The sequence below is a fragment of the Epinephelus fuscoguttatus genome, linkage group LG24 (assembly GCF_011397635.1).
Source record: "Epinephelus fuscoguttatus linkage group LG24, E.fuscoguttatus.final_Chr_v1".
Lineage (NCBI taxonomy): Eukaryota > Metazoa > Chordata > Actinopteri > Perciformes > Serranidae > Epinephelus > Epinephelus fuscoguttatus.
Genome location: NC_064775.1, coordinates 18,285,557 through 18,308,005, shown reverse-complemented (window position 1 = coordinate 18,308,005; position 22,449 = coordinate 18,285,557). Strand labels below are relative to the sequence as shown.

The following is a 22,449-nucleotide window of genomic DNA, read 5'->3' as shown; positions in this document are numbered from 1 at the left end:
AATGCATCATATTGGATTGCAAGATGCACTTGGACTGCAAAATGTCCATCAATAATCTGTAGTTACATGCTAAAATCCATTCATATTATGATGCAGTTAATTAATCAAAGCATTAACTGTACTACTTCTTCAGTCTGCAGGCAAAAAACTGCACCATGATGTCTGTATTGCGATGAAATTTGGGTATATAAATCAGGGACGCCTGGTGCTGTCTGCAGAAAGTCTGCTTGAAGTCCCCTGTGGACTAGATAAATTGTGGATTTGGACAGCTTGCAACACTTGCAAACTTCCCCGGAACACACCCACAAAGTCTGCAAGTCTGTGAGCGCTGCAGGTCCTGACATTTGGATTCATAAATTGAGTCACTTATTGGCACCATTCCCTTTTGGATGGTTTAAATAAAATGGATGGTTTAAAAGCCAAGAGATTCAGACAACACATTTATTAAGTCAATAAAAGTAAAATCACCAAACAGTCAAAACAGTAAAACACTTAAAAATAACCCCACATCCCCCGACAACACTGGTTAAAACAGGAAGTGATAAAATAAAGTCGGATTTACAATCAAAGCAGCATCAAATGATTAAACCATCTCATAACACAGAATCCAGACCTGCTCTATGTGAGTTGATTCAAAGGTTAAACCAGTAAGGCAAAAATGATTAAATTAAATTAAGGCATGGTTGTGATGTCAACATTTGGATTGATTAGTCATTCCAGCGTCTCACGGACACACCTGTGATAATGTGCCGTGTGCTTCGCATGTTGCATGGACATGTGCAAATATATTCAACACTGAATGAGGTGTTGGATGATGTTGGTGATATCAGGCCACTCACATGTAGCAAGGAATCATATGGTCAATCACAAACTGGGGTCGCAGCTTATTTTCTTACTCATTCTTATGCCGATTAATGATTTTAATTAGAATTTCATCTAATTTTCTAGAGGTTTTTATTGTCTCAGATAAAAACTGTTTAAAGCTATATGTTGAGAAACAGTTATAAACATAATATCTGTATCTATACTTTGATAAGTCTGGCTCTGATTCTTTAGTTTGTGATGTTACAAACACTGACCTGTGACAGTTGATAAGACAAAGTGCAACAGAGTGAGTTTATACATGTTTGAAAAAAAGGAGCAAGCTGGCGGTCAGTTCACTTTTAACAAAGCTGATAAAAAAATACTGAAAATGTCCTTTTATAGACGGGTGAATAAATCAACCCTTGGACAAAACAAGGTGAGTATTTCATATCAGTATCACTTTGGTTAGCAATGCAGTGCAAATCTAGACTGTTTGGTAATAAGTGAACTGCCTACAACTTGACTTTAAACACTCCACGACAGGGATGCACCAAATATTTCTACTTGATATTAGCCACCTTCTTTAGCACTCACTGTTGGCAGTGAAATATAACATTGTTGGTGCATCCCTGTTATGACATCTTGCAATACATCCATTGCCCTGTGCAGACAGTGAACGCTGGTGAACAGCTTTGTTGCCATTTCTGCCACAATACTTAAGAGAAATTGTGCCTCAGGCTCGCTTCAACTCAACCTTATCAAGTGCAGCCCCTCAGGGTGGCACGGGTCTGGGTCAGATGGGGTTGAGAAGAGGATCAAATACTGGCAGTCCTTGGGATCTCTTGGGAGTCGGCGAGATTCAGTTTCTGACTGGAGAGGCACGGTAAAGGAAGAACACGGCCAAAGATTTGGACAAGATCAGTGCTGGATGGACAAGAAACCTGAAGGCAAAGAGGGTTGAGGGATGCCTCAAAGATTCCAGCCTTTGCCATGCTGAGCAGAATCAGAGAAACACTGGTTTTCAATGTGAAAATGCTTGACTAAGTGTTTTTACCAGTTTATTTCACCTCGTCCATTTGTTTTAAAGAGGTGGAGACCTCTGCAGATAATTCGATTCCTAATTAAAATCTCCTTAATAATGAGCACCAAGGGAATCTTAACTAGGAGAAACTGATTGCCATGGCAGCATTACTCCTCACCTTTTGTTACTGTTTTGATTGAGAGCCCCTACGTTTAAAACTAGTGAATGTTATATATCAAAAGGATACATAGAAGAACTCAGCTCCTCCAGCTGTGGAGAAAAGGAACATTTTGATCTTGTTATACATATCAGCAGTTGTGTGGCAAACTTTGATCACCATAAAGAACCTTCAAGACTTTATCCTGTTTCCATGCAATAAGCAGCTAACTAAACTCTTAAAGAGTTTAACACTTTAACAGGAACAAGCAGCTAATTCTTTGTTGGGATGTTAAGTAGCTACAGCACATCAATGGACAGCTTTACCGGGACGGCATTAAGTACATGCAACAGTACAATAAGCTCAATGTACTGTATCACCAACAATTTAGATATCTGGGTATCTAAAGAGAATGCTGCTACTCAAACATAGGTAACATTTTTACAAATAATGTTATTGCAGTCTTACATTCAGCAGTAATTTGTCCATGTTGGTGTCGCAGGCCATTTTCCTCTGGTCCTCAGGCATTTCATCCACCTCGCCGTAGAGGTCAAAGTGCAAACGGGCCAACTTCTCCTGCATCTCTCTCACATGCTCCATCTGCCCAATGGAGCACTCGTTGCCTGACACAGAGACAGGAAACAATTCAGTTTAAGAATCAGAGGTTATTGGGCGTTTACGGCAGATGTTACAGGGTCAGTTAACATTTCTGTAAGTTGTCATCTAGATTTAAAACACCATTGTTGTTTTCATCTTAAGACATCCGTGGGACAGTGTGTGCTCTGATGGGAAGTGCCTTTTAAGTCCAAATTACCAAATGCTTGTAGTTTCCCTGAGTGGAAGTCATTGAGGAGACTGAGCAGGCCGTTCTCCATCTCCTGTACATCTGAGACATCAGTCAGAAAGGAGTGCTGGATGATAGGTGCTGCCTGGCCCTGGTTCTGACTGGATTTGCCACCTAAACCCAAATGCTGCCTGGGTTTATCTCTAACTGCCCTGGGAAAAGACAGGAACGACAGAAAGCACTTATAAAGGAGTGATAATCAGATCTGACTAACATCACATGCTTGCATTCATTAAATGCTGAGGAAAACAAAAACATGATTTGGAGCTGTTCTTAGTGAAATCTGCGCAGTTACTACCTTCTACTTTTGCTCTTCTGGCTGGAGTGAGTCCCCGCGTTCTGGCCGTAGCCTGCGTGCCGTCCCCCGGAGGAAGCGCTGCTCTTCCGGCCAGAGCCACCGGTTGGAGCCGCAGTGCTGGTGGAGGTCCTGGGACTCTTTCGCTTTAGCTTTCGTTCCTCCATAACTTCATGTTACGGTGCTGTCTGGTTAGCTAGAGGGTAAAGCACGACAAGCTGACACCAGACACTGCAGACAGCACTGTAACTCAATCCAGAACCATCAATCTAATCACGCAGATACATCACCCCAATAGATATTACCGTGGTTCGTGACCAAGCTAACGTTAGCTTAGAAGCTAGCTACTCGGCTAATCTCCAGACTCAGAAAATAGTGGCCGTTTAAGTTAAAACACCTCGAACATACGCCGAAGGACACATTCACTCACACTTGCTGCTGAGCTCCTGGTTAGCCGTCTGTGGCACTGACAGATATTCCACACGATATAAACACTTATTGAATCATATAAAACTACGTATGTACCCCGCAGGCTAGTTAGCTAACCTGGAAACTCTGAAAACTTCCTGTTTTGGTGGGACGCAACGCACCCAAACATGGCCGAATTCCAAATCTCTTTGTACTGCACTACATTATGAACTCAAAGACAGTATGTCATCTCACCTAACATGGTGGCAAAATAACAGTATTCTCAACTTTTGGAATATCACAAGAGTACTTATTTTTATTAAAAGTCTACCATAACTTCACGAGAGTTTCCCACTTACTCTGCGTAGTGTCTCTCAGAGGTTCCTTCACAACGAATTGGAACACAGCTCAAACTCGGCCGTGGGTATCTTGTGAACAGTAGGACTTTGCCGGCAAAATAATATGAACACAAATGGGGATTTTATAAATCTCCCCCTTTATTTCACGCATTAAAAATACAAAAGACATATTAATGATCCAAAATAATCATCGAAATCAAAACTACTCGAATACTGAGAAATATGTTTTTTCGTAATCCCCTTTCTTACATTTACAAGACACTTTCTATGTTGTAGCCTACATTTTCTTTCTATTTTTTGTCCATAATGACGACATGCCTGCCCACACTGTTGTTTAAATTGATTTGTTTATTTATTTTAAATGTCCCTGTATTTTATTTTGTTGTTTGTGCACTACTATTTTTGTGTATTTTATGGAGATATTGTACACTTTTATTAATGTACTTATATTCTCTTATTTATGACTACTTTTATTTGATAATTCCTGTGTTTTTATTCGATCATGCCTCTGTTGTATTTAATGTCCTTGTGAAGCACTTAGGTGCACTTAAGTAACTTGAATTTTTAATTTTAATAATTTTTTATTCATGATGTTTCTTAATTTAACCATTTAAGAAAGAAAAAGAAAAAAGCAAAAAATGCTCTCTGGGGACATTAAAAAAAAATGTGAAAAAACAAAAGGCCTAGGACTTAATTACTTTTACTCAAAAGTTCAGACTGGCATTGTAAAACATGACTTTAGTTCATTACTATAGCTGATAACATGACTCCAGACATACAAATAAAAAACAGTTAATCATAATTATATTACCATGACCATGGTGGTTTTAGTGGGATAGAAGAAAACAAAATGTCTACAGAGTGAAGCCTGTTGTCCAAAATCTTAATCTCAAAGAGGATTTTCCCTGTGAAAGTGAACTGTGACTGACATGTAGTTGCAATAAACAACCACAAGGGGGAGATAAGTGAACACCCAATGATCCCCCTCTCCCTCATCTAAATTAATAAAGTATTAATACCTGATAAACATGCTGAAAGGGGCACTTTGTACATTTTAATTAACTGCGAATGTTTTCATAAACATAAACTACATTCAAAATGCTTATTAGTTGAATTCCAGAGCACCATTCAAGCCTTTATTAGTGTACACCAAATATTCTCTCACTGAATGAGGTCTGCGTGTTTTGGGGTCTGTAGGTGATGCTATTCCAGTCACAGTCTTGAATAGCTGCACAAATAGCTGGTTTTATTCACTTTTACCGACATCCAAGGAAAAAATTTTCTCATTTTCAGTGTTTGCCTTTGCATTATTGTTGTCTTGTTGGTATTTACAAGATGGCCTTTATAAGTCACTCAGGAGGGGGAATAAGCAGCAGAAAGCATCAGATAAATGTTTCATCTGTAACAGAAATTAATTCTGGTTTGCAGCTCAAAGCTCTGATTTCATGCTGAGGGTCAAGCAAAACAAGTTCCCACTGAAGATATCTAAAATTAAAACAAATAAAAAGCATAAATATAAATATGTAAAAGTCATTTTGTTGTTACTGGCCAAATTCTGGAACCACCTGTCATGTTGAGACCAATCTGACTTTTTGATGACTCTTGGATTCATAGCTCAGGAAATAATGCAACAGTAAAAGTCTGGATGTAAGAGTGTGTGGCCTCCTCACTGAAAATGTCACATTAACACAGATTACTGCTTCCTCCTAAGTCGTAGCAGGATTTCCATGTATATTTCAGTAAATTCTATCAGATTCCGGTGTCTCGGTGGATCAGTGCTTATCGCTGTTGCTTTACATCAAGATGGACATGGGTTTAAATGTTCCTGCATCTCCCCACTATACATGCTTTGATAAGGTTTAGTCCTATATGGCTATCCTATTGGAAAATTGTCCTTACTTTCCACAGTTGATCAGTTCACCACCCAAAAAATAAGGAACTTACACTAACACACTTTATGTGAGAGATTTGTTGTTCTGTTTGTCTCTGTGCTCTTCTCACCTATTTTTAGTGGGCACCAATCAGGATTTTGCTGTATTTGAATAAATATCGATGATGGCTGTGGAGTGGTTTGCTCATGTTATCTGATCAAACCACACCCACACAGTCCTAATGAAGCATATTAACTGAGTTTTTTACTGTTTCAAGAACCAAGGGTCAATAAATGTCCTTTAAAATTAGCTTTTCTAATGAAATCAAGAACGATTTAAAAAAAAGTATAGGATCCTGGAAACTATACTGGGACTATACTATATTTTTGTACTTTTCAATAGTTTTCATTTCTATTTTTTTTTTTTTTTTCAATTTCAGTTTAGTTTCAGTTAGTTCCCAGAGTTGGTCTGCTTGTTTTACTTTAGTTTTTCATTAGTCTCGGTATTAGTTTTTTATGATAATATGAGGGGTATTTATCAGAGAAAGATTTAAGAGGTACAGAAGATGTATTTCAATATAAAGGCAACTGACTCAATTATGTGGACATCCCAGTCTCAATAGACATTATGCACCAATGCCTCCTCATGCTTGTTGTGCTGACAAATTAAACCAAACTGACAGACACTAAAGATGTTTCTTGTATATTTTTATTTAATTTAGTTAGTTTTGTTCATAGATAATATTGCTTCAGTAAGTTCTTGTTCTTTTTTTTCTAAAGTCTGGTTTTTATTTTAAGTGAACTAAAATGTTTTTTTCCACACCATTTTTATTTTTTTAAATATATTTTTATAATTTTATTTTCTTTATTTTATTCATTTATTTTTATGTATTATTATATTTGTAATATATATTATTTTTTGTGTTTATTTTATTTTATCATTTATTTTTGTTGTGTATGTTTATGATGATAATAATAATAAATGTTATATAATAATATAATAATGTAATTGTTAAGTGTTATTTATTTTTCTTTATGAAATATAAAATACAGTGATTACTATTCTGGAGGTATTTTTAAATCAAAATTTTTCTGTTCCAGTTTCTTGAGTTATACCTGGCACTGCCGAACTGAAATGGTTTTTGATAGACTTTTTAATTACTTGTTATCAATCTGTCTTTTCAGTCAGCCGGTTGCCAATACTTAATAATGACCAGTGTATGAGATTCTCATGACTTTATTGTTTAATAGTCAGCACTGTTCAGCCCTTCCATTACCACATCAGCTGAAGCATTTATCGGCCATTACCTTTTTATTTTTAGGACAGTACCGTGACCAGTGAACCATCTAAAAAGGGGGAGAAAAAATGGAAAAATTCCCTGAATTGTTGAAAAAGTTCCAAAGTTTTGGGAAAAGTACCTGCTGAGGAAAATGGCCTCATGCTGGCGGATCATTTTCTCTCCTCTCTGTGTTGCTGTGTCTTTTCCCTCCTCTCTCCCTCCTACCCTTTCCTGCTTTGTGAACCCATGTGTGTGCCTGAGTGTGTATTTGCTGCGTGACAGTGGCTGAGTGAGGTGAACCAGGATAAAATGTTACAGATGAACACATTTAGACTGTCGCGTCCACACAGCCATTAACTTAGTGGATGTACACACACACACACACACACACACACACATGAACATAGAGAAACACATACACCTATCTCTCATCCGTAATTGCTGTGTAGGTGCAGTTTGGAGAGCTAGCTACTAGTTACAGCCAGTTCATTCTTCTCTCGTGTGCGCGGCTGCTTAAATTATGCATTGGATTGTAAATGAATGACAACTCGTTTAATTACACACCCCGTCTTACTGCTAATTCTAAGTTACCTGCCTTTCTAATGCAACATTATTCCAGCATTTTAACAGATTCACTTTAGCCGCAGAAGACACTGTAATCTGGGAGCAAAAGTGATTTAGATAAATGAAACAAAAAGCATGAAAATACAACATGATCTACCTGCGTGTGACGAGCCCACACGGTTTTATTAAGATAAATAAGAGCTTCTGTTTTTGTCTGTCATGAACAATGTCATTATTTCACACTGAAATTAAATCTGTTTGTCATGTTGGAGTCTTTCTCTCGGTGGACTTGACCCATAAATCAGAGCAGAAATGTTCCTGCGGTATCAATTGGAGAGTAAAAGCCTGAAGGCCGCTCTATTGTTTCTATTCATGTGCGTGTTCCATGTACATCCCTGTTCGATACTGTATATCCCCAGTGTGACAGGACACTCAGGGGACTTGTAAAGTAGACACTGGGTGTGTGCGCAGGTCTATTGGGAATTAGGGTTAAGCAGAAGGTTACAAGTGTGTGCGCGCGTGTGTTTTCATCTTAGCAGCTGTGACCCAGAATAAGACATGTTTTTATCCCTTCATGTTCCTTCACCTGCCTCATATACCCCTCTCTCTCACACACAAATACACACACAGGCACAGCTGAAGTGAGTGTTTCTTATTAAGAATGACCACAGTAAATCATTCTCAAACTACTGTATGAATAAATGTTCTATGTGTCATGTCCTTGTCGTCCATTTGTCCCCCGTGCAAGGACAAGAGCAAGGGACACATTCACATGCACAGAGTGGGGCTGGCAGAGATGAATGGGGGAGGTGGGCAACAGAAAAAAAAGAGTAAAATAAAAAGCTGCATTTGTTTTGTAAGCCTGACTGACTTCTGTAGAAACATTACAGAAAGTAATTTAGATGCGTGATTTTACATGTGGTGCAAAGTGTTTCACTGCATGCACTGCATTTAACATTTAATTACCGTACACACCAAACAAATGTGGAAAAGCATCCTCTCAGAGTAACTGCACACCTTAAAACAACTACTACAGGTGTAATTTTCGACACTGTATTGCCATATGACAGCACACACTATCTAATATGTTACAGTTGATGCTATATGCCCTGCAATTTGGGCAGCTGTTCTCTTCACATTTAAAAGTAAAGGAGTGAAAACCCACACCGGTGATTCAGAAGACTTCTCACTTGCCGGTAGCCACTTGTTCCAATTCATTTCAGAGATTTAAAACTTGCTTAATATATCACACCTTTTTTATTTGACAGTGACAAAAACACGTCAAATGTTTTTTGTCAGTGTAAGGTAGGTCTAACAACAGAGGATGGAGAGTCAGGTCTTACAAAGCAACCTTAAAGTTAGTTTTGTAGCTTATTTCATTGAAATAACTTGATGTTTGGGAACCAAATATCACATCTTACACATCTTCTTCGATTGTATTCGGAGCTTTGAAAAATACAGACCTCCGACAGTCATTCATATTGGAATTCCAAGTTATCTCGACTTGTGACAAGCCAAGCTGACAGGAGATGAGCTGAGCCAAGCTGAGCCTAGACGAGATGAGATGAAACGAGACGAAACAAGCGGAGCGGAGCTGAGACAAGCCGAGCCGAGATAAGATAAGAAGATATCGATATCATGATCACTTGTCAATGTAGTACAATATAATTCTCAAATCATGTGCAATACTATTTCTCCTTGTTATATCATATTCAATTTAACATTGACTATCAGGAGCAGTCAGAGAGTAAAATAGAGTAGTAAAGTAATATTAGCAATGTTACCCATGATTAAGGTTGCCCATTGGCCACGCTGCACTGTAGGCTAATCAGCTGATCCCTGGTATAGACAATGGAGCCCTGGGTCGCCTCCACCAGGACGGGAGTCAAGCATGATAAAAGAACTCCAATAGTGAGAATAACAAAAGCTAGCGTGGGACACCATATTGTTCTACTAAGTCAAGAAAAGTAGCTAACTAATTTGATTTACAAGAAAAATAAAAAAGAGTGAAGAAGACACAAGATGACAAAGAGCAGGCAGGCTGCCACCCACGATGGCGCCGTACGTCTATCAGGGTGAGGGATTGGGAAAGATCCATCTAACCTGCGTTTGTCTACATAAACATGCCTGATGTCACAGCAACACGGCGGCGCACACAGTGAACCGAAAGCAGAATTACCTTTTCATTATTTCATTATAACTTTATGGAGAGTTTTAAGTAGTACTTAAGTTTTAAAACATGCTTTAACAACATTGAAATGAATTTTTATGCTTTTATAGACCTTTTAAGGATCTTGACAATCCAGTGTAACTCTGAAGTCGTTGAAAACTGGCACTTGGTCAGTGACTTCGCGCATGAGAGACAGATGAAAAAAACAAATTTCACGTTGGCATGATGCAGGGCAGGCTGAAACTGACACGGCGTCCCAGAGCATCAACAAACAATGCACCCAGGGTACCTCGCATGTCATATCTTGATGTGGACAACCCATGACCACACGTCCATATGTGCCGAGGCTGGAGTGAGAATGTGTTGATCTTGACAGAGGAAAATGAATAGACTTTCCAAAGCAAAACGAAGGCACACAAGTTCTACAACTGTATACTGGTAGCTGTGAGTCACACTATGACGCTTGGCACCCATTTACACAATTTTGAGCTGTTGTGTGTTTATACCCCGCTTCTTTTTGCAAAGTGTGCTGTGGTATTTGATGTGGGTCCTCTGTAGATGCTTGTGAAGCTCAGACTTTCCATTCCCAGCAAACACTGACACCAATGAACCTTGCTTGAATGGCCAATCAAGACATCCTGTTATGGTTAAAAATAGTGCAAACATGAAGGTTGTGCTGACTTCTGCAACATTACCCGGCCTCCGGCTGGACATCTTTCTCATGTATCCTAGCAACATCGAAAAATGATGTTGACACAACCAAATAATAAACTAGTGTTGACCCACAAAGGACTCAAACCAGAATCTTCTCAGTGAAAGTCTTCTGCTTCCTCCATTCATCCACCACAACTCTCTATTTACATGGACATGCAATCAATGACAGCCTGGATAAAGACCTATGACTCTTACAAACAGCAAAAGCTTAAAACGTGTTGGTAGATTAGATTATCTAGACGTCACAGTATGGCCATCTGACCACAGCTATTTCACAACCAAACTAATAAATTGTCAATAAAGTGTTGTATTTAAAAATAAAAATAAAAGATGCATTTGCTCTTTTCATAGCAATAATAAAATCAATATTTCCTGGTTTGTAAGAGAGGGTCTGAATTATAGACTCAAAAAATAATGGACGTCAGCCATTGGTTTGTGAACTCCCATTTTGAAGCCTTTAATTCAGCATTTCGGGCGTCGCCATCTTGTTTTGAAGCCAGAAGTCACCAACTTTGGACGTCCATATGTCCAAAGTTGGTGACTTTGGACATATGGACTGGCTCCACTGGACTCCTCCACTGGCGCAGTGGAGGAGTGAGGGGTGGATCTGACTGAGAAGCTGAGGACACTATTGGCAAACAGCCTGTCACTCAAAGCGGCCCGCCCTTAATTATGAGCAATGTTAACCCTGACAGAAAGCAAACGGTTGGGTTGTATAAAAAATCATCCTCTGTATAGCTGCCATAAAGAGGGCAAATTAGCTATAGAGAGACAAAAATAGTTTTTTGTACCAGACTGTAAACCTGTTTATTTCTGTTGTACAGCTGGGCATTTTAATATGGGGGTCTATGGGGATTGACTCACTCTTTGAGCCAGCCTCAAGTGGCCATTCAAGGAACTGCAGCTTTTGGCACTTGCGTTGGCTTCATTTTTCAGCCCCAGAGGTCGCCACTTGGTCTGAATGGACTGTTATTATGTGTGGAAACAGCGTCACCATCGGGCTGCCTGCTTCATAACCACGTTGCAGTTTTTGGCATCTGACTGGGACCATTTTTGGCCAGGGACACCATCTAGGCAATGTTTGTTGGGTCAGTTTGTTCCAGGTGACCGTGTTTTCCTGAGCAGATGCACTGGGGCACATTTAGATCGGAAGATCAGAAATACCGACTTGGGATTATCAAATTCGGACTTGCAATGAAGTGCAACATTTAAGATCTCAACAAAAGTCTCAGCATTTTCATACAGCCTGCAAAAAACCACTGGCTGTCTCAGAGGAAGCAAATCAGTCTAAGAATTTATGGACACTGATCAGCAGCAACATAAAGTATATAAATTTGTAGTCAGTAAACATCATTTAAATTAATGTGGTTTCCTACTCCTTACATCCACCTGTCGTCTCAAACTTTTTCTCCCTTTCACATATCCTCGTATCTCCTCTTTAACTTTCGTCCCCCTCTCATTCAATCCCCCATCTCCTCCTTCCTCCTTCCCCTCCCTTCTCTCCCATTCGCCTCTTCCTGTCCTCCACTCACCACTCTGTAGAGGGTCCAAGTGACATTTGGCTGTCCCCTGCCTCGAGGGGGTCCAGGAGATGCAGACGTTTTTGGCAGGCAGGCACAGGGACGTCTAGGGGTCCTGACGGGGACTCCTGGACTAGGAAGAGAAAAAAAGTACACATCATAAAATGCACCCGCAGTCAGAACACACACATACGCTCTCGGGGCGCACATGCATAAGCAAACAATTGCACAAACAGAGGAGAGCTAACACAGACACACACCGACACATGTAAGTGTGTGTGCGCACAAACACTCATGCACCTACCAATCAAACGCACGTAATGAAGACACAGTGGATGGTAAATGTGAGAAGGCGAGGGAAGCTGCCCCCATGGAAAACTTTGGAAAACAGTGAATAAACTGGGATTTGAATTTGAATTGCTAAACTATTGAGCTTCAGTATGACTGTCTGGCTTCATTCCCCATCCTCCTTACTATCAGAATTTTATTTATTACGGCTTTATATGCTGAGAGTCAAATCAGATATAGGAACTGACTGGCAAGAAAAAAAATAGACAACACAATCAAATAAAATGAGACAGATATTTGCATCTGACTTCTAAAAAAATAAATGAAGACTGTTTTATCCTAAAGCCCAAAACTTTACTTTCATCAGTCACAAAAGTGCTGCTATTCAGTACAAAGATGGAACCGAGTATAAAAACAGTTTATAGGGAGTGAATGGGGAGTTTTTGTACATGGTGTTCTTCTCCATGACAGTTCAGACAGAACCGTCTGCCACAGACCTAAAACATCACCTCCAAAGCACCAGAGGATTTCCAGGTGTTCACAGTTCACAGACATCCATAAAACAATTACAGGGTAAAGAGTAGCAAAATAAATTAAAGATGCCAGCAGTGATGAATGGGTTTTGTGCATGACGATGGTACTGGTGGGACGCTGGTTCATGTGGCTGTGCATTAATGCAACTGTAAGACATTGCATGCATGACTTACATTATTTCCTATGTGGTGTGTGGTGCTAAAAAATGACTTATCCTACATTTTGTACCACTTTCGGTGTCCACTCCGTGGTGCTAGAGAACACACAGTAATTATACGTCATGTTGCTGTATATCATGCATAGACCACACTATGTAAATTCATATAAATCGGATGATGTTTTTTGCACAAGGCTGACTTCCTGTTGTCAGTAGAAGGGCCTGTAGATATGCGGCAGACTCATGGATGTATAAAGAGAATGGGATACATTGATGTAGATGGGGCCCCTTTTATCCTAAGAAAGTTGCTCAGTGGCACAACTGCTGCGTAAAAAAGTATGCGGATGATCGGCATTGCTTCCACACTTCCGCCAGCTGAGCTGGCTACTTCTGGTTAAATGCTCTGCTAACTTGAAATGAATGGGGATAAAATGATTTAATTTCTAAATGTTATCAGGCCAAATGTTTAAAATCCTAATAGTGAAACAAGTCATTCTGCGGAGGCTGTGATGCTAAAGAAAATGTATTCTCTGATGTACAGATGTTTCTTTTGCCATATAAATCTATGGGAAAAAGTCTTTTAAGGGTGACTGGCTAATACAAAAATTGGCTCCAAAGCCTGGTACATTTTCTGGGGGCCTGATTGACCATATACAGTAGATTTACAAACCACTTACAAACATGGGACTTTGACACCTCGCCACGACCGCACTGTTCACTGAATTCATTAGTTCATTATAAGATTATCCCTGTAAATGGCAGAAAATACACTTAAAGCACACACTTAATTCAAAATATGGGATGACTTCCTGTTGGATTTAGGGTATTGCCGCAAGACACTTATTTATTTTTAAGTCTTGGGATGTTACATGTGCCCCCAATTTTTAGACATCTAAGTAAAATGTACCACAGAGGCTACTTCGTTAAAGTTTTGAAGGGGGCGCTACAGAGCTCTTTTGTCACATCCAAAGCACAAGACCTGTAAAATATAAAATTTGTCACCAATTCTGAGGTGTGTACAAAGTTATGTGAGTTTTGGAGTACCTTTGGCGGCTTAAAAATGTGGAATCCTGTTCTGAAACTTTGAATTAGGCATTATGGCCATTGCAATCATGGATTTTTGAAGCCAGAGGTGACCAAATTTGGACGGCAGGGTGGAGCTGTGGAGGAGCCGGGGGTGGATCTGTCTCTCAGACTGCGGTGGCACTTCACAGACAGCCTGTCACTCAAATTGGCTCAACCTTAAGTATCCATAACCATAAGCCAGTGTGGGTGAGTTATATAAAATTTGCCCCCCGTACAGCTGTCATGAACAGAGAAATTAATGACAGAGACAAAAACCGTCTTTTGTGCCATGCTGTAAACATGTTTATTTCTGCTATAAAGTTTGGTATATTAACACTGGGGTCTACTGGCACTGACTCGCTTCTAGAGCCAGCCTTAAGTGGCCATTCAAGGAACTGTGGTTTTTGGCACTTCTGCGTAGCTTAATTTCTCAGTCCTGGAAGTTGCCGCTTGCAGGAGACCCATAAAATTTGTCACTAGATCTGATGCATGTGCAAATTTCGTGAGAATTCGAGCACCTTTAGTCCCCTAAATTAAATAACAATTAATAACAATTCCTTCAGTTTCAATTATTTTGTATCAAATTACTGCTAAAAACGATTCAAAGAAAGCCACAATGAGGACTTGAAAACAAGGCATGACTCAGATTGGTGGTGTGAATGTCCTCATCTCCCACCACTAGCGTCCCTCTGAGATCACTCATCTGTCTTTTTCCCCCTCTCCACTCTCCTCTGTCTCTTCAGACAGATAATGTGCTGGTCATCGGGGGAGCGACAGAGCGAGGAGAGATGGAGATGCAGGGCTAATTGCGGGGTGCCGGAGCTCATCGGCGTGCCACTGCCCGCTGTTTTGGCTCAACCATAATTACCTGGTAGCCGCAGATGTTTCATGCCATTGTTGTACACCCAGACAGAGAGGGAGGGATGGATAGATGGACGGAAAGGTGGGGACATATAAAGAGGGAGAGACAGAGGCCGGTTCTCTCGGCCAAACTTCTGCACACAAGCAAAGAAACAGCAACCAGATGCTTTCTCTCTCCATTCATCCACCCATCTTTTTTTTACCCAATCTTTTATTCATCTCTTTCAATCCATTATCAAACCAACCCTTTTATATTTGCACCTTGAGTGTTGATAGGTGATAATAATTCTTTGTGTGTGTGTGCATGTGCGCGGAGTGTAGCCTTCCCACTGAGGCAGAACAAAGTAGCGTAATAACTCAGACACTGAGCTGACCCTCTCTGCTGCTCTGGAGGTGTGGGTGTGTGTGTGTGTTAGCATGCATGTGCATCTGTATGTCTGTCTGTTGTATTTGAATATGACAGCTTGCACATACCCGACTGTTTGTGTGCGTGCGTGTGCGTGTGTATCCTTGTGTGTGAATGTATCCTGTTCTCTAGTGTGAGTGTGTGCTCAAATAGCTGATCCCCTCCAGGGGTGAATTGTTATGGATGCTGTTCTGTTGAAATTACTGTTATTTGTTTCCTTTAAAACAAGCTAATTGCAGCATAGCGGATTGCTGTGTGTGTGTACGTGTGTGCGTGTGTGTGTGTGTGTGTGTGCGTGTGTGTGTATGTGTGTGTGTGTGTGTGTGTGTTTGTATTCATGTGCGTGTCAATTTGTTTGCTTCCTTGTTTATTGTTAGTTTGTGTCGCATTGCAGACCCTTTCAATTTCTTTAGCATGGACACATTTTCACTCCAGCGTCAAAACTCATTGTGCTGCAGCTGCTGGGCAGTAATTTGACTTTTTAGCCTATTTGTTTTTTTTCTCCAAAGCTTAACTCTACGGCTCAATAAAAAAAGGAACGAAAATTATTGGCACATAAATTGTATTTCAAACAATAAATCTCATCCAGTGAAAAGGATTCATTAACTCGTTGGTGTTTTTGGACTTAATTCTTATTAAACCAGGAAAAATAGTACTGTTCTTATAAGTGCTGCAATTATTTTCACCACAGTTTGTCTTTTTCCTGTATTTTTCTTGCAGATAAACTCTTATTAAAATACAGCAGCTATACTTAACATGCATCAGTTAATTTGACTGGAGTTCGTCCACCCAAAATTCAAAGACAAGACTGTATTATAGTGGTACCCAACCATGCAGATAGCTTTTTTTCCCCTTTTGGTCTTTATTTCTAAATATCTATCTCTATACGATTTCAGCATTCACTTAATTACATTGGAGACTAGTTGAATTTCATTTGTATTGCTCACAGCATTGAAAAAGAATACTGAGCTCTGTATGGCTCCACTTACATCAACACGCTGGTGCTTAGCAGGATAACATTTACTATGTTCACCATCTTTGTTTAGCTTTTAAGCATGCTAACATATCCAAATTAGCACTGAACCCAAGGTTAAGGTAAGGCAGATGGGAATGTCATTAGTTTTGCAGGTATTTAGCCATTAACCAAATTCATGATGGCACTAGATGGAAAGTCAGAGGGTCACAAAAAGTTGTTGAGGCAGATCAGGTATTGGCAGAAGTGTGAGGGTAAAATTTGGTATTTTTCCAACCTGGACCTTGTTTTCCCATGTTTTGTGTCTAAGTGAATAATGGGAGCAACAGTTTGTAATTGGTCCATTATTGAACAAGACTGCTGCAGGTAGCAGCAGCCAAACAGGCAGCAACCACTCATGTTTGCACTGTTAATTTATGCCCACTGAAAGAGCTTGTTTTTGCTGCTGACAGGTTCAGGTTGTTATTCTAAGTGTCTGATAACATTATGGAAATGATCCCTACAGAGATAGACATTTTTGTTGAAGAGTAAGATCTTTTTTGTTTAACCCAAACACAGCCCCGAAATCGCCGTCGCCAAACCGACCAGACTCCATTTAAATTAAAGCTGCAAGCAGTGTTGGGCGGGATCTCAGACTCTTGCCATTTCGGCCTCCAGCTCACATAGACAGTTAAAGACAAAAGTTTTAGACTTTTAGATTTTAGACCCCTCTCCACACTAGCTCACAGCTGACAATTTCTCCACGTTTGCTCATGTTACTTTCAGAGGCACTAGCTCACTTCCTGTTGGATTTCAGGTCACGGGTGTCTGTGTGTGATTTGTAGGTCTAGGTGAGTTTTGGTTTAATCTTTCTACGACACTCCTATGGGCCGTAGTGGCCATTTTAGTGTGTCTAGGTGGTTCTAGAGAGTGCTAGAGAGTTTTTGAGCATATTTAGGGGGTCAGTGGGAGAAAGAATAAAGAATAAAAAATAAACGCACCAAAAACAAAAGGGACTTCATCCTTCGGCCGAGGTTCCTAATTAAAAGTAATTTTAACATTGTAATACAAATTTCACTCAAAGCTGACAGACACAAAATAAAACTCACAAAACTTGTCTCGGTCCACCTTTCCATTGTTTAAACAATCAACAACTCTGGTTTGGTTGAAATAAACCCTTAATTCACCCAGTTAGATGTGAAAATATGCTGACACTATACATATAAAATTACTGTTTATTTAAATTTTATTGTTAATAGTTAGATTTTGGGGCTGTTTGTGGTTAAACAAAAAAGATCTTACTGTTATCAAAAAGGTGAGCCTCTATAGGGATCCTCTCCATAATGTTGTCAGACACTTCAGACCTTTGAACACCAAGTCCATCCAATCCATCATCCAAAAAAAAAATCGTTACGCACACAAGCTTTCAAACTTTGCACACTCATTCCAATGTGTTTCATTATTGTATTTGTTGCAAAAAATTTGCAGTACGAGACAAAATAAAAAGACACATTTCCTCCTTTGTCACTCTCCACTGGAGTTACCTACCTGGCTGTCATCACTCCTTCCCTGTCTTTCATTTGGCACCATAGCTGCCTCTTCATCATCATCCACCTGAATATGACTATCTGACCTGTTGAAAATAACTATCTGAGTTATGAAATGATTCTATACATCCAGTTCCACTGTCTTGTCTGTGTCCTGCCGCCACATTTTCTTCACTGAGTCTTGGTCAAACTTCTCTAAAGGCTCGGACAGATGCAAGAATGGTGGAAAATCGATCCAAAAATTTTAATTATGAACGGTTTCAGTATGAAGTTTCAGACTCAGTCAGTACGTTTACATGGACAGTTTAATTCCACTTTTAATCGGAATGAACGGCCATTCCGATTAAAAGTGGTCATGTAAACGGTCATTCCGATTGAAAAATGGTCATTCCAATTGAAAATGAAATCCGATTAAAGGGGGTGGTTTATTCCGTTTGTCATTCCGAATGAAAGAATTTTGTGTGCATGTATACACTCATTCCTCTTTAAGTTTATTCCGGTCTTTCTGCGCATGCTCGTTTCCTTGCCCTTCTGGTGCGATGACACATATAGCGTGCACAGCAACGGGCTGCATAGCAACGGGCTGAGCTAGAGCAGTCGGACTCGTTGCACTCACCGGTTTCCATTCGCCACAGCACGGTCTTCTGCCTCCCTTCTCCTGCTCAACAGATGAAGCATTAGCAGAACAAGGTTGTTGTCGTACTGCTGCTTTAAGAATATAAGCAAAACACGCCCGAAAAAGGCACTAATAACGGCGCTGTCAAGCATCTTGTTATCCGGAGCGAGGACTACAATGTTTTCTTCCGGTAAACGTAAACACGTAACATCCACCCCGCCCCCTATCCAATCAGAAACCTTCCCTGCCCCAAACCTTGCGCAGACCTGAATAAAGGCGATTGAACAGATCTCCCGTGTAAACCTTCATTCAGAATTAATATTTCCCATGTAAACTACATGGAAACACTTTAATTCCGAATGATTTCATTCAGATTCATTTCATTCCGAATGAGAAGCCATCATGTAACTGTAGCCAATGTGCAATCATGACTAATACAATTTGAGGTTGTATTTATTTTTAGACGTGACAATTTCGGACAAAAAATACAGACTCAGTTTGCAAAGGCCTTTAGAATAATAATCAGAACCTGTCAGTGGCAAAAACAAGCACTTGTAGCGGACGTACATTGGCAATGTGCACATTCCCAGAGTGGTTACATTGCAGCCTAGTTCGTTGCACTCAATACTGGACCAGTTTCAAAAATTGCTGCTCCCATAGTCATTTAGGCAAGGAAACATGGGGAAATACACTGAACTTAACCTTTTAATACAGTTCAATTTTGTATTTAGTGCCACAGCAACCCCTGGCCTCATGGTCCCTAACTTGAAAATGATTCCAATGAGTTCTATACAGCGAGATAAAGACATGAGGGTGCTGATACTGGATCGCTAGAAATATATTCAAACAACAGCATCAAGCAGATGCAGTGTCTATATGAATGTGAGTGTTGGAAAACAGAGAGAGAAGGAAGACAGTGAGCCCATGCTGGTGTTGAGCAGGTTAAGTGTGTGTCAGTGTTAAGTGGGACATCTCAGACAGACAGGCCATCCTCTCACAGGCACCCTTGTCTGTCAGGCAGGTGAGCCAGTGTCTCTTTATCTGTTTCTCTCTCACACATACACTCTCACTCACACACACACACACCTCTGCCAGCTCCTTCACATCCCCCTGTGCCAGGTACGTCTACGTCCCGTCTTTGTGTGCGAATGAAAGCGTGGCAGATCTGACGAGGAAGAAAATACACACATGCAGGCGGCATTCTCACGGGGGGAAGAGGGACGAGAGGAGGAGAGGGAGAAGAAGAGGTGGCCTCGCCTTCCCTCTCATCCCTCAATCCAACACTTCTCCTCCTTTCGTTTGGTTCCATTCGTTCGTCAGTTCTTTCCGTTTTGTGCCGTTCCATGTGCTGCTGCTCTGTCTGTCTGTCTCTGCGTCCGCTCTTCTCCTGTCCTCCCTTTCTTTGCGCTCCATCCTTTTTCTCCCCCATCGCATCGTTTCCTTTCTTTCCCATCCATCCTCTCTTTCTCCTCGCCTCGTTCCAGTTTCCAAGTGCTTGGATGGGGGGCTTACTGCTCCGGTCACTGCTCAGGGAGTACGGTGAGGTAAAGTAGGCTCGGCGTAGAAGAACATCACACACACACACTCGCGAACACAAACACACACTTGAAAAAACAAACAGAAAACGGGCCCTTTCTCTTGCTCCAATTTCAATTGTGTCTTGTTTGCTACCTGCATATGTCTCTACCTTCTCCAGATCCCAAAGCTTATCTGTGCACGCAGCCTAGAAAGCATTATGAGAACTGGTCTGACATCATACGTATCCAAACACGAAGCGCTCAGAGATAAGCTTCCTGCTCCTATCTCAATCAGTTACTCAGCACTCCAGGCCAAGCAAAGTTCAGCACAACAGAACTGCACTGAAGTTCAAACCAGCAGAAGAGAAAACACTCTATTATTTTTTGCATCTGCAAATTTGAAAAGTTATCGTAGCCTTGACGATAACAGTTTGCTGAGGGTTTGTGTGGTGTAAGTTCTGCACGGGCCTAAAACTGAGTTGTAAACTTGGGCTGAGCATCATTAAGACCTGACCCATCTTAGCTGAACTGGTACTGCCACATGTGAGAGCAACACTTGACCCAAAGCTTTTTGCTGCTTTGTCAACAAGAAAGTGAATGGATCCTCTGCTAACATACATAACTTAAAATACACAAGTTAAAAGGCTTTTCCTTTCAAGCTATGTGATTAAAGGCCAACACACACTGATAAACACATGCTTCGGCAACACGTGAAAATCTGCACACCCCCGATTAAACCAACAATCACTCAGTGAATGAAAACTGTTGACATATGAATACTCCACTTTTTTTTTTCTTTATTTCATCCAATCCTGATGTTAGCTCACCAGGCTAAAGCTAGGTTCACACAACATGACTTCATCACGCTCTCACCAAACAATCAACCACATAGGTCATAGGTCAGCAAGCAGCTTATTAGAAGAAGGAAGAAGAAGGCCTCTTATCCACACCTATCGGGGGGCGGGGGGTGAAGTTACTAAACATATCACTATGCAAAATGTTATACTTTCTGAGAATATAATCTAAATAATAATATGGATTTTGCATCAACTCTATGTTAAGACCTTATATTTTGAAAAGCAGAGGTAGTCAAATGTTTGTCTTGGGCTGAAAAAATGCCCTCCAATGATAATTAGAGAAAAGTCAAATCAAATAATGATTAAAAAAAATTACTGGGGCATCGGTGGCTTAGTGGATAGAGCAGGCGCCCCATGTACAAGGCTGTTGCCGCAGCGGCCCAGGTTCGATTCCAGCCTGTGGCCCTTTGCTGCATGTCATTCCCCCTCTCTCTCCCCCTTTCACACTTAACTTTCCTATCAATTAAAGGCAAAACTGCCCAAAAAATATCTTAAAAAATTACTGCATGATATCAACTCATAAGATCAAATCATATAATTTTTTTCTTCATTTATTCATTCAATCTTGAGCGCTACTTTAGTCAGTTATTGGTCAAATTGCTCAAATATTGGTCAAATTATGTACAAAACTGAAACAGTGTAAAGAGTATATGGTTGTCAACCCCTTGTTTTCCAGTCATACCCAATTTATGACATTTAAAGACAGTTTAGGGACCACAGTATGCAGAAATATCTAAATACACCACTTTTTTCCTGCCCAAATTTTGCATAAATTTGGAGTGCTATTTGACTACCTTTCCAACAAGATAGCACAACGTTGTTTACTACCAATGGATGCCTAAGGTCCTGAAATGATACCTGTGTTTTCCCTGTAGCTTTAAAATTGATTCTGATACAACAGATTTTATTTGCTAAAAATTACTCTGCCTCACTTCTCACCTTCAGCTCTGCCTGTCATAACTGCTGCTTCTTCACTTTTTTGCCAGATATTTAGCTATTGCTTCTCTGCTCCTTTCATTTTCTTGTTGCTTCTGTACCCTGACTTTTGTGCCAGGAGCTCCTGATTTTTGGAGGGTGAAGGATGGGTCAAAAAAACATAGGACTTTTACCCAAGAGACCAGTGTTGGCATCCCAAGGTCAAGGTTGACCTTTTTTACATCTAGCCTTGTATACTAGAATGTGAAGCATGCTACGCTAGTGCTGTATGTGAAATGCCGTATGTGACGCATGTCACATGACATATGTCACATTTTGTTGGTGACAAAAGTACTTATTTCATGCCAAACCATGATATTTTTCCTATTCGTACAAGTTGTTTTGGTAGTCAGTGGAAATCAACCTATGCCATCATTTAGGTATGAGAGAGCATTGATTATGTAGCATGGTTTAGGTGCAGTTGGATTGTTTTAGCACTGTGGTTATCTTTTCGTAAGTCCTTGATCTCATAACACTTCCACTTCCACTGAGGTCAAGGAAAAGGGTTTAGGACAGGAAATGTTTGAATGCTAAACAGTGAAAGACTGTAAGAATATGGAAAACCACCCAGATCTGTTCTTCTTGTGCTTATATTTACCATCAGCACCCTCCACCTATTTGTTTTTGGCACCCTCTTCCTTCTGTCAGTCATCCTCATCATTGCCTTC

At 40.3% G+C, this 22,449-nt stretch overlaps 1 protein-coding gene across 2 annotated transcripts; it reads right to left on the bottom strand.

The window, feature by feature from the left end:
* Nucleotides 1-427: 427 nt before the first annotated feature.
* Nucleotides 428-3,701, bottom strand: ccdc28a (coiled-coil domain containing 28A). 2 transcript variants are annotated; one of them, XM_049570387.1, is made up of 6 exons: nt 3,552-3,701; nt 3,125-3,317; nt 2,797-2,978; nt 2,451-2,605; nt 2,073-2,095; nt 428-1,674 (listed from the first exon to the last, which is right to left on the bottom strand). In XM_049570387.1, exons 2-6 carry the CDS (start codon nt 3,286-3,288, stop codon nt 1,620-1,622), a joined length of 579 nt encoding a protein of 192 aa, XP_049426344.1. In that variant the 5' UTR covers nt 3,289-3,317; nt 3,552-3,701; the 3' UTR covers nt 428-1,619. The 2 variants fall into 2 exon arrangements, with proteins under 2 accessions (XP_049426344.1, XP_049426345.1); XM_049570388.1 differs by having other exon boundaries at nt 3,427-3,566.
* Between the last annotated feature and the right edge of the window lie 18,748 nt (nt 3,702-22,449).